At 34.2% G+C, this 13272-nt stretch overlaps 1 protein-coding gene across 1 annotated transcript; it reads right to left on the bottom strand.

Moving 5' to 3' along the window:
* Positions 1 to 1132: 1132 nt before the first annotated feature.
* Positions 1133 to 9519, bottom strand: LOC109678781 (olfactory receptor 7G2-like). The gene has a single exon (XM_074054191.1). It carries the CDS (start codon positions 2421 to 2423, stop codon positions 1398 to 1400), a length of 1026 nt encoding a protein of 341 aa, XP_073910292.1. The 5' UTR covers positions 2424 to 9519; the 3' UTR covers positions 1133 to 1397.
* Positions 9520 to 13272: the final 3753 nt, after the last annotated feature.

The raw sequence follows: 13272 nt of genomic DNA, 5'->3' as shown, positions 1-13272 counted from the left end.
GCTGAATCATATGGCAGGTCCATGTTTAGATTTTTAAGACATCTCCACATTTTTTTCCAGAGTGGTTGCACCAGCTTGCATTCCTGCCAGCAGTGGACTAGGGTTCCTTTTTCCCCACATCCTCACCAGCACATGTTGTTGTTGGTGTTTGTGGTGATGGCTATTCTAACAGGGGTGAGGTAGAATTCTAGTGAAATTTTGATTTGCACTCCCTTTATGGCTAGAGACAGTGAGCATTTTTTCATGTGTTTTATGGCTATTTTAATTTCTTTTTTTGAGAAAGTTCTATTTAGTTTAGTTGCCCATTTCTTAATTGGTTCCTTGATTTTAGGAGTGTTTAGTTTCTTATGTTCCCTGTATGTTCTGGTTATCAGTCCCTTGTCTGATGTATAGTTGGCAAATATTTTCTCCCACTCTGTGGGTGGTCTCTTCAGTTTAGAGACCATTTCTTTTGATGTGCAGAGGCTTTTTAATTTTATGAAAACTCCCATTTATTCATCATTTCTCTTAGTTGCTGGGCTTCTGGCATTCTATTCAGGAATTCTTTGCCTACACCTATTACTTCCAGAGTGTTTCCTGCTCCTTACTGTAGTAACTTCAGCATTTCAGGTCTGATATTTAGGTCCTTAATCCATTTTTGAGTTAATGCCAGTACAAGATGATAGACATACATCAGTTTCTTGCAGATGGATAACCACTTTTCCCAACAATATTTGTTAAAGCTGCTGTCTTTTTTCCATTGTATATTTTTGGCACCATTGTCAAAAATGAGGTGGGTATAGTTGTGTGGATTCATATCCAGGTCCTCTATTCTGTTCCACTGGTCTTCATGTCTGTTTTTGTGCCAGTACCATCTTGTTTTATAAAGCAATTGTCTTTATTGATGAGTACCAATTAATGTAAGAGTTCATTTTCCTCATTAATACTTAGGGAATATTTACTGATCAGCTTCCAGTATCATTCAAATATCTCAAAATTCTAATGTCATTTAATCATTCCTAAATATGCAGAAGGTTATGATACCCTCCAAAGGATTTTGTTAACCAGTAATAAGTCTAATGATATCTGACAGGCTATGATTTCCCCCTCTTCTTTCTCATTAGATATTATTCTTGGATGAGATTCTGACAGTCTTAGCCACATGAACAGGTAGAAGTTGTTCTCTAGCTATGATGATCTTTATTTAAATATTATCACTGCTCTAGTTGCCTTCTCCAACTTATATCCTTCTGTGAGTGTGCCTAAAGGTATGTTAAGATTTTGATCTTTCAGGCTTCTCTAGATTCCACATAAAGGAACTAAATTAAGAGGATAGAATTGTGTGTAAAATGGTACAGAACAAAGCATGAAACTGTCAAATCCATAACTAAAATGCACCTGGAAAATACATTATCGAGTCATTTTGGAAGAATACAATGGCAGAAGTTTCTCACATTCTGGCATATTTCACATTGATTTACTCTAGAAACCCAAGCCCTTAACAATTGATATGTAATAGAAGTTGTCATGCTGATAAGTTTCCTCGGAGCTTCCTTCATTTCCTTGTTTCTCAGGCTATAAATAAAGGGGTTAAGCATTTGGGGGACTACAGAATACATCACTGAAGCCACTGCAGACTTCCAGGATGAGTCAGTAACTGCAGAGCTAATGTAAACCCCAAAACCTGTCCCATAAAACAAGGATACAACAGACAGGTGAGACCCACAGGTTGAAAAGGCTTTATGCTTTCCTATTGATGATGGCATTCTCAGAAGAGAGAAAACAATGTTAACAGAAGAGAAAATTATTCCAGCGACAGGAACACCACCAAATACACAAGCTGTGACAAATATCAGGACATTATTGATCAGAGGATCAGAACATGAGCGTTTAATGATCTGACCAAGTTCACAGAAGAAATGGGGGATTTTTGGTTCTGTGCAGGACAACCGCAAAACCATCAGACTGTGCAGCAGAGCAACTGCAGTGCTAATGAACAGAGAGATCAAAGCTAGCATAACACAGAGACAGGGGTTCATGATAATTGTGTACCTCAGGGGGTGACAAATGGCCACATAGTGATCATAGGCCATCACTGCAAGGAGACAATTTTCCATGCCACCAAAAACTGAACCAAAGCAGACCTGGCTGATGCAGCCTATGTAAGAAATGTTCTGATCCTGCTTTTGGATATTCAGCAGCATCTTTGGGATTGTACTTGTGCTGAAACAAATATCATTAGCAGATAGGTTAGAAAGAAAGAAATACATAAGTGTGTCGAGGTGGAAGTAATAGATGATGGTCAGAATAATTATCAGGTTTCCCAAGATGGTGACCAGGTACATGGACAGGAAGATGCTGAAGATGAGAGGCTGCAGTTTTAAATCATCACTCAATCCCAGGAGAAGAAATTCTGAAATAGCAGTTCGGTTTTTTGCTTCCATGATGCTGAAAGTACTGATGGAAATTTTGGGTAAAACAACAACAAAATGTATTTATCCACCAGCATCATCACTTGGTAACCTGTTAGACAAACATCCCTGTAGATACACTTATCTTTAGACTGCTATTCTCCAAAACTGTGAAGAAGTGAAATTTTTTGTTTGCTCACCCAGACTCTGATACTGAGTTATGGCAGTCCTATTATTTAATACTCTAAAAACAGTCTCACCAATAATCTAGAAAAATGGAAGCATATTTCAGCATATTTTGTAATAGTAATCATGTTTGAGAATGGACAAATTTCTGCTCTTAAAAATGGGCCTTCATTGTGAAACAAAGTGAAAATTTCCAAATAATAGGAGTTAGGTAGGAATGGGTCAGGGAGAGTAACAAAAGAGACTAATCTGAATAAAGAATAAAATACAATGCTGAAACCTCTTTGAACAATGAATATACTTAAAAATTGATGGACAAGAATGTAAAACAGGTCCTGGTAGGAGGTGAGTACATGTGCGAGTGAGATAATGAACAGACAGGGTGAAAGAGAATAAATATGTTCAATGTACTTTGTATTCTTATATGTCAATTGAACAATAAAATCTTTTGAAAATCTTTGAAGTAGGCTAAAGTTTGAGAATGTATGCTGGTGGGGATGAATGTAATGAAGGTAAACTGGATGGATATATGGAAACTTGGCAATGAAACACCCTGCATAATCAATACATGCCAATAAAAATGTTTAAATTGAGGCTTCTTCTTGGATAGAGTACGAGATGAGCAGCATGAGTCTGGTTCAGCATTAGGGAAACAACTATGGGGACCTATTAAGAGCAAGAGGATGACAGATAGTTGACAAGAGAAGCAGGGGACGTTGTTTCTCATATTTTTCTCTGCTTTGTTCCTTACTCTCCTCACTGATTCTCAGGATGAAATTCTAAAACGTAACTTCCTCCTTTCTACAACATTTACAAAGGGACATTGTGTTACCTGGTATACTTCAAGGGAAATGATGTTCACCATGTCTTCTGGATATTGAAGATGGAAGATCTGTGTTCAGGAAGGGCAGGAAGACTGAATGATTTAATAGTCTCATGTTCAAAAGGATCATTACTTAGAGGAGGCTCAGGTATTATTTCATGACTGGAGCAGAGCTTTTGTGTGAGAATATGTGCCAGCTCCTATGGTCTCTACCTCTCTGGGGACTTAATATCCAAAGCTCCTCATTAAAACAGCAATTTTACTATCAACTTGATCCCAGTATAGTGTGTATCTTAAAGACTATCCTTAAAGAAGGGAGTAATATAGTACGGATAATTTCCTGACCCCCGAGAACAGATTTGCATCATTCACTTTTCTCCATTGTTTCTGCTCATTTCCTTTACATGGTACTCAAATCCACAACACAAAACTCATTAATGAATCCCAGTGTTCATTTTATGTTATTAACAAAGGAAACTCTGGATGATTGATATCAGGAAGACTGATTTCCTTTTAGATGATAACACCTGTGTTATATATGTAGGTATACTAATGCGATTATAAATATTAACTAAGCTATAGTAAAAAGGCAAATACTTAGCAGTTTTGTTTTCTTCACTATCATTGAAGTATACTGAACCTTAATTTTTAATACAATTTGAATGGAAGATTCTTAAACTAGTTTTGTAATCAGTTATGGATACAAAAATATAGACAGCACCATGAAACCTGCTTAAAATTTCATAAACATCTTTTTCAATATTGTTGGCATTTCAATAGAGTGCTTCAAAAACAGTGTGAGGTGAAATTGTGCTTCAACATTTGTAGGTTATACTGTACAGTTATTCTTAGGTAATTTTACTTATTTTTGAACTAGCATACATTAAAACTATGAAGATATTTCATTCTTATAATTCCATATATGCAAAGACATCTACATTTTAATTAAGCTGCTAATTCATTACAAATCACTAAATGATTTGTAATTGAATTACATACAGAGTGTCCAACTATGCAGATCAATTGGTCAGATTTAAACCATTACTTCATAATGTAATGCCCCCATGCTAATGTTCATTTTAAGACTGTTTATATGTAAGGATATTTTTGTGTGTTTATCAGCATATTTTTTACCATATAGACTCATTATATACAAATTTATAATTTTATAAGTTTAAGTAAGTCAGCTTTGTGGTCTTCTCTTGCTTCTACATCTCAAATCATTACTGAATTTGCCACTTGTAAAAATATTTTCATGGACTATTTAGATTTTTGTATATATAGAATCATATAATCTACAAACATGTATAATTTGGTTTTTCCCTTCATATTCAATTGCCTTTTTATTATTACTATTTAATGACTGACCTGGCTAAAACTTCTTGTAGTGTATTGATTGAGAGTGGGAAGAGTATGTATGTTAATCAGGTTTCTGTTATGGTGAAAATTGTCTGGTATAACCAGATTATAAAAAATATTACTTGGCTGACTCTTTGGGTGGCTTTAGTCTGTTATTAGTTGACATTGTTGCATTTAGTCTGTAATGAGTCAGTGCATCCTGGTTGAAGCACATAGAAAATCTGCTTATCTCATGTTTCTGATGTGAGAGGAAGAAGAATAGGTTGAAATCCCAATATTCTCACAAATCATTCTGCTAATGACTAAAAGACCTCTAAGGAGTCTCCAAATCTTTAAGATGGTATGCACATCAATAGTGCTTAGGGATGGAGAACAATACTTCAAGATTTGGTCCTTGAAGGAGCACTTATCCAAACCACTGCAGTGTACTCTTGTCTTATTTGAAAAATTAAGAGATAATGATTTCAGCTTTCTGCTTAGCTGTGTATTTGTCATGAGTAGTTTTTATTATGTTGAAGTAAGATCCTTTTATGCATCATTTGTTTATAATTTTTATCATGAAGTTACCTTGAATTTTACCAAATGCTTGTTTGCATTCATTAAGATGAGCATAATAGTTCCTTTCTGTTGGTGTGGTATAGTTCACTCATGGACCATCCATGCATGCTAGGGAAAAGCCCCACTAGATCATTGAGAATTATCTTTTTGATGTGCTGTTTTGTTCTTTTCGATAGTATTTTTGAGAATTTTTATGTTTGTGATATTGGCCAATAATTTTCTCTTTTTTTGAACACTTATCTGGTTTTCATATGAATGTAATTACCTTTATATAAAAGCATTACCATTATATTGTTAATTCTGTCTTGTAGAATTAACTTAGCAGGGGTTCCTCCCTTTAAATTCTCCGTAATAATTTGAGAAAAATTTGTTATTCTTTGAAACTTTGATGCAAGTCATCAGTGAATTCAGTACCAAATATTTCTTGGGAGACTTTTTTTACTGATTCAAATTCAGTATTTATTGCCAGCTTGGGAAGATTTCAGTGTACTCATGATTCAATTTCAGTAGGTTATGTATATTCAGAAAATTCTTAATTTCTTCTAGATTTCCTATTTGTTTGCACAAGGTTGGTAAGAATAGCATCTGCTGATCCTTTTCATTCCTGTGGTATCAGTTTTAATGATCCACTTTACATATTTAATTTTATTTATTTGGATTTTTGTTTACCCCTTAGTGTAGCTAAAGTACTGTTGGTTTTGTTTGCCATTTCAAAAAAATCCACTCTCATTGATTTTTGTGGGGCCCTTTAAATCACAATTTCATTTACTTATACTCTGAAATTTGTGTTTTCTTTCCTTCAATTAATTTTGATTTGTACTTCTTTTTCTGAATGTTTGACATACATTTGTTGGTTGATTACTTGTTATTTTTTCTATTTTTATATTGCTCTAAAATTACTTCTTGATACTGCTGTTGCTGTACCAGTTATGTTTTAACATGTTGTGCTTTCATTTTATTAATTTCAATAAGTTATTTACTCTAATTTTGTAAGCATACATTCATTTTATGGGGTTCGTTGTGACAATTCTGAATAGCCTTATGTTATACATTAGCTAGATCACCCTCTTCATGTTGTCCCAGCACCCTTTCCCTGTCCCACTTAAAGCAAGTACAAGAGTTTTCATCACTCTACTTTATATTTTTAAATGAAGTCCTTCAATTATATTCCTTCACTTTTAGCTGCTCCTTTCTCCCTCCTCACTCCCATAGTTACCTCTCCCGTTGCATCTATTATACAGTCCTGTCTTTCATTATCAATTCAAAAGTCAATATGCAAAGGACTTTCCTAATGTACCCAAGTGTGACTATGCTTTATTTTGGTCAGTTTCAATGCCCTCTCTTACTCTTCCTTACCCTTTCCCTCCCAACTCCCACTATTCAAAAGCTTTAAGTACATATTGTATGTCCTCTACATATGCAGATGTGAAGTATTTCAACATTATTGAGTTTCTATCATTCAGTCTTTCCCTTCCCTCCTCCCATGAGTTCTAATTGCAGTCCACTATTGCCAACATGTCCTAACTGTAGATGTGTATGTGGTCATGTTTGTTTCTTTGTGTATATTTACTTTTTGCTCTATCTTCAACATAGAGAATACATATAGCCTTAATATGATGTCTTCCAATCCCATCCATTTACCTTCAAACCACATAACTTCATTTTTCCTTATGGTCGACTACAATTTCATGTGTCTATACATCACAGCTTACTAATCCATTCATCAGTTCTGGGGAATCTGGGCTGTTTCCATAGCTTGGCTATTGTGAACAGCACTGTTATGAACATTGGTGTGCCAGTGTCTCTATTGTATTCTGACTCACACTCCTTCAGGTATATACCCAAAAATGGTATTACTGGGATCATATGGCAGGTCTATTTTTAGTTTTTTAAGGAATCTCCATAGTGCTTTCCATAATGGTTGTATTAATTTACATTCTCATCAAGAGTGTGTAATGGTTCTTGTTTTGCCTTATCCTCACCAACATTTGTGGTTTTGTTCTTGAAGATAGTCATTCTAACTGGGGTGAGATGAAATCAGTACAGTTTTGATTTGCATTTAATGGCCAGTGACTTTGAACACTTCTTCATGTAGTTTTTGGTCATTTTTATCTCTTCCATTGAAAATTCCCTGTGCAATTCATGTGCCCATTTCTTCATGGGGTTGTTGATTCTTTCGGGATTGAATTTTTGAGCTTCCTGTAGATTCTGGATATTAGTCCCTAACCAGATGATTTGCTGGGAAAGATTTTCTCCCATTCTGTGGACAGTCACTTGAGTCTACTGAGTGTTTCTTTTCTGTGTAGAATCTATTTAGTTTGATGCAGTACTATTTATTCCTTCTTTCTCTTAGATACTAGGCCCCTGTACTTCTATTTAGGAAGATGTTGCCTATGCCTATATGTTCCACAGTGTTTCTTACTACTTCTTGTAGTTGTTTCAAAGTTGCAGACCTTATACTAAGATTTTGGATCCACTCTAGTTAATATTAAGAACCAGGTGAAAGGAAAAGGTGTAGTTTCAATTTTTTACTTTTAAATATTCAGTTTTCCCACCAACATTTGTTGAAGAGGCTGTCGTTTCTCCTTCATATATTTTTTGTCAAAAATCAGTTGGCTTTAAAAGCATGAACTTATACCTTAGTCTTCTATTCTGTTCCAGTGGTTTCACTGTCTTTTTCTGTCAGTACCTATGCTGTATTTTATTGCTCTATCTCTGTGTACTTTGAAGTCATGTATTGTGATCCCTCTAGCATTAGACTTTTGCTCAGAATTGGTTTGCCTATTGGAGGTCTTTTGGGTTTCCATATCAATTTTAGGATTGGTTTTTCTATTTCTTTGAAGAATGTCCTTGGAATTTTGACAGAGAATGTGTTGAACTGGTAGATTGCTTTTGGTAGTATAGACATATTCACAATATTGATTTTTCTGGAAGATCCATGAGCATGGGAGATCTTTCCATCTTCTGATATCTTCTTTGATTTCTCATTTCAGTGATTTATAAATTGTATTGAAAAGTTCTTTGTTTCATTCCTTAAATTTATTCTTAAGTATTTTATTGTTTGAGGCTGTTGGAAATGGGATCGATTCCCTGAATTCTCTCTCAATGTGTTCATTTTTGGTATGTGTATTAATTTTGTATCCTCCTACTTTGCCAAAAGTATTTATAATTTCTAAGAGTATTTTAGTGAAGTTTTTCAGATTTTCAGGTGTAAGATCATATCATTTGTGAGTAGGGATAGTCTGAATTCTTCCTTCCCTATTTGAAATATTTTTATTTCTTGCTCCTGCATTACTGCTCTGGCTAGGAATTCAAAAATTATATTGTACAGGAGTGGGGAAAGTGGTCATTCCTATTTCTTTCCTGAACTTAGTGGGAATGGTTTCAGTTTTTCCTCATTTATTATAATGTTGGCTATTGGTTTGACATATTTAGCCTTTATTGTATTGAGAACCATCCTTCTATTCCTAGTGTCTTCAGTGCTCTTATCACGAAAGGGGTTGAATTTGTCAACGTTTTTTCATTGAAATGACTATGTGTTTTTGTCTTTGCTTCTATTTATATGCTGAACTATATTTATAGATTTGTCTATGTGGAACCATCCTTGCATCCCTGGGATGAATCCAAATTGATCATGTTGTACAATCTTTCTGATGCATTGTTGAATTTGGTTTGCTAGGATATTTTTCAGAATTTTTGCATGTATGTTCATTAAACCCATTGGTCTGTAATTTTTTGTTTTTTGCATCTTTGTTGGGTTTTGCAATGATTATAATACTGCCTTGATAGAATTAGTTTGGTAGTGTGCCTTCACTTTCTGTTTCTTAGAAAAGTTTGAGAAATATTAGTGCCAGTACTTCAAAGATCAGGTAGAATTAGCTGTGAATTGATCAGGTTCTGGTCTCTTTTGGGACACTCTATGCTGTTTCAGTATCATTGCTTGTTGCAGATCTGTTTAAGTGCTTAATTTCTTCTTGGTTCAAATTTGGTAATTAAATGCATCAAGAAATTCATCCTTTTCTTCTAGATTTTCCAGGTTACTTGAGTACAAGTTTTGAGGTCTTTTTCCTTTGCTGTTTAGACATATTAGCTAAGGGTTTACCAATATTATTAATCTTTTTGAAGAACCAATTCTTTGTTTCATTGATCCTTTGTATAGTTTCTACACTCAATCTCATTGATCTAGCCCCTGATTTTATTATTTCATTCCTTATGCTAGTTTTTTGTTTGTTTTTCTTAAATCTTAAAGTACATCAATAGGTTGTTTATTTGAAATGTTTTTTTTTTAATGTAGGCACTCATAAGTACAAACTTTCCCCTTATCAGAATCTTTGCTATGTCCCACAGGTTCTGGTAGGTTGTGTGTTCATTTTCATTAGATTTTAGGAACATTTTGAATTTTTCACTTATTTCTTTCCTGACCCACTGGTCATTCAGCAATGTGTTTTTCAGCCTTCATTTGTTTTTATATATTCTGCTGTTTCTTTTGTTGTTGATTTCTGGTTTTATTTCCTTGTGACCTGTTATGATATTGGTGTGTATTTCAATATTTTAAATTTGGTTACAATTGCTTTTTATCCTAAAATATGATTTCTATGATCTATTTCCGAGAAAGATCCATGAGCTGCTGAAATAATGTGTATTGCTCAATGATTGGATGAAATACTGAATAGACCAGTCCAGGTTGACAGTTGTTTTCTTTCAGGGCCTGAAATATGATTTTTCATGACCCCCTTGTGTTAGAGTTTGTGTTGAGAATTCTGCTGCTAGTCTAATGGATTGGCCTTTATATGTTAGGTGTCTTTTCTCTTTTGCAGCTTTCACTATTCTTTCTTTATTTTGCATATCAACTATTTGATTATGATGTGTGATGGACCAGGAGAGAAGTGGTTTATGGTTGAAGACTGAAAGGCGGGATAGAGGGTGCTTCTGTGATGATAACTGAGTGTGGGAAGGGTGGAAGGTAGGATTAGAGAGAAAATTGGGTGAGGGGGAGAATGTGAAACTGCTGTTGAAGTATATGGAAAAAAGGATACAGAAAAAGGAATACCAAATCTACATAACATTCTTAACAGCAATAAACACAAATTATTCATAAAAATTTTGACATTTTCTCGAGGTCTTATGACCAGTTGATCACCTCCAGCCTGTTTTCTGTTTGAGTCTTTCAGTCCACTAGATGGATACCTAATTGGATACCTGTCTGTGGAATGGCGTCTGGTAGTTGGGAGGAGGGGGTGGTTGGAGATCTACTCAGGATATCTAGAGTTTGTACTGTCAACTTGCCAGACTCACATCACCTATTGCAGCTTTCCCCTCATCAGGCTCCCTTGTACTTATAGTCTATAGTTATGCTCAAAGACAGATGTCCTCACTGACAGAAGTCTCAGATACCAGAATCTTTTCCTCTGGTGTGTTCCTTCACTGGCAAGGGCATTATGTTCTCCTGCTAAATGATTTTTCATGTTTTTGGTTGCCTCTCTCTTTGGAAATTCAAAAGAGCTCTGCCACTAGCTGACTATGGGACCTGTGTGTGTCCTCCATGTCTCCCAGTTTCCTCCTTCTTCAGGATTGTACAGTTCTGAGATTCTGGGAATATCAGCAATCTGCTGTCTTGCTAACTTCCTCTCAATAAATCTTTACATTACCCTTGGTTTCTGCAATGACCAATTGTTACTTAAGTAGCATGTTGTTAAGTCTCCATGGATTTCAGTTTCTAAAGTTTTTCACTGATAATTTCTAGTGTTATTCAAATTTAATCAGAATATGATATTTTTGTTAATATATGTGACCTAATTGATGATCTATTCTACTTAATATTCTATGAGATGAAGAAAAATTATATATTCTGTAGCTTTTGGATGAAATGTTCTGCAACTCTCAAATCTTTTTATCTACAGCATAGTTACCCTGGTTGCTTTTTGTTGATTTTACTCTCTGGAAGAAGAGTCCATTTCTGAGAGCACGGTATTGAAGTCTGATGTTATTTGCATCAAGGTCTTATCTCTCACTTTACATCTAATAGTATTTATCTGATAAAATTTGATGCTCTGTCATTAGATACATACATATTTACAATTACTATCATTTCTTTTTTTCATGGTCTTAAAATATTTTGGATTTCTTTTCATATTTAGTCATTGGTTATCTTCTTCTTTTATACTTTGTTATTGAATTAATTCCTTCATTGTTATACAGTGTGATTCCTTGCCTTATTTTATGTCATATGCCTTTAAAACTATTATGTCTCATACAATAATAGCTTTTCTTACTCAGTTTTGATCAATGTATGCATGTATGGAATCAGTTTTTCCATACTCTCACTTTTGGATTTGTGAATACAGATTGAATACAGAATCTTATCTGCAGTATATCATCAGGTCCATTAAGCCAAATTTTATCATTTTATGCATGAATTTAGAACATTCTTATTCCCATTACTGTACCTATGTAAAGTCTCAGTCCTCTCTTTTTGTTAATTTTTTTCTGTTTTGAGTACTGTTTACTTGATTATTCCACTTTGTACATCCATCTTTGTGGTTTGTTGGATTATTATATGGGTAGCATTGATTATATTGTATTTCTCTTTATATTTTATTTCTACTTTACCAGGGGTGAGATTTATACTTTCATGTATTTTCATGATGGAAGTTGTGTCTATTATGCCTCTCATTGTAGGATGTCCTTAAACATCTTTTATGAAGCCATTTTGGTCATGATGAAATCTGGCAATTTCTTTGACGTCTTTATCCTGCATTTTTGATGGATAATTTACTTGACATAATATTCTTGCTTTGGCACTTATTTTCTTTCAGAACTAGGAATATGCAATTCTACTCCACCCTGTTCTGCAAAGATTCATCTTTGAAACCTTCTCTAAGTATAATGCTGGCCTCCTTAAATGTGACTTGTTTCTTCTTCCAGCTTTAATATGTTTTCATTGTCTGTTATTTTGACAGATTGCCTGTATCCTACTATGTCAGGATAGGTTTATTTCTGGTCATGATATTTAGCAATCTGTAAGGTCCCTGTACCTAAATGTGTATGTTTTCCACATGATCAGGGAGGTTCACAGCTATTATTTCATTTAATAACTTTTCTTTGGCTTTGTCTTCTCCTGTAGGTATTCTAAAATAGGAAAATATTTTTTATTTGGTGATTTCCTAAATTTCTCAGAGACAGTATTTTTTATTCTTTGATTTCCTCCTTTCTTTTTCCCTCCCTCCCTTCTTCTCTCATTCTTTTTCTATTTCTTTCTTTCTTTTTCTGTTTTTCTCTCTGTATCTCTTTTTCTTTCTTCCCATCCCTCCCTTCCTATGTCTCTTCCTTTCTTTACTTATTTCATTCATTCTTTCTTCCTCTAGTTGATATATTTCTAAAAAACCCCTTGATCTAATTCATTACTGAGTCTTAAACCACTGTTTTTACTGGACTTCTTAAGTGGTTTGTTTCCTTAAACATCTATAGTACTTTGCTAAATTTTTATTCACATTACACATCATGTTCACAATTTTGTGCAACCATCTGTCATTCTAAAATCTTATTTAACTACATGAATATTCCTTTGATTTCATATTTTTGGGAGTACTATAGATTTTTAATTTCTTTATCTAGCATTTTGTCATTATTTTGACAGAAAGTCTGGACTTTATGTCTGATATCTCCATAATTTTTTTATTACCTGCCTTTAATAGGTAAAACTCTATTCAGTTTTCTTATTTATAAAATTCCCATAAGCATATTATCTAAATAGTTTGAGATGATTTTGTGATAGGATTACTTCATTAGTAAACATGCTGTCACTTCTTAAAGAAAAACCCAAAGTATATACACTAAAAAATTAGAATTATTGTACTGTGTATGATGTTCAATATTTGAGACTGGAGAAATATAAAGATTAGGGCTTTCCTGACATCTTCAAGAGGTTGCCTCTTTCAAGGAATTTCTCTCAGATTC

Source organism: Castor canadensis, chromosome 14, assembly GCF_047511655.1.
Source record: "Castor canadensis chromosome 14, mCasCan1.hap1v2, whole genome shotgun sequence".
Classification (NCBI taxonomy): Eukaryota; Metazoa; Chordata; class Mammalia; order Rodentia; family Castoridae; genus Castor; species Castor canadensis.
This window is presented reverse-complemented; position numbering and strand designations above follow the sequence as displayed.

What these genes read in the sequence shown, in the direction of transcription:
- LOC109678781 (XM_074054191.1), bottom strand. Translation starts at nt 2,423, where the DNA reads ATGGAAGCAAAAAACCGAACTGCTATTTCAGAATTTCTTCTCCTGGGA.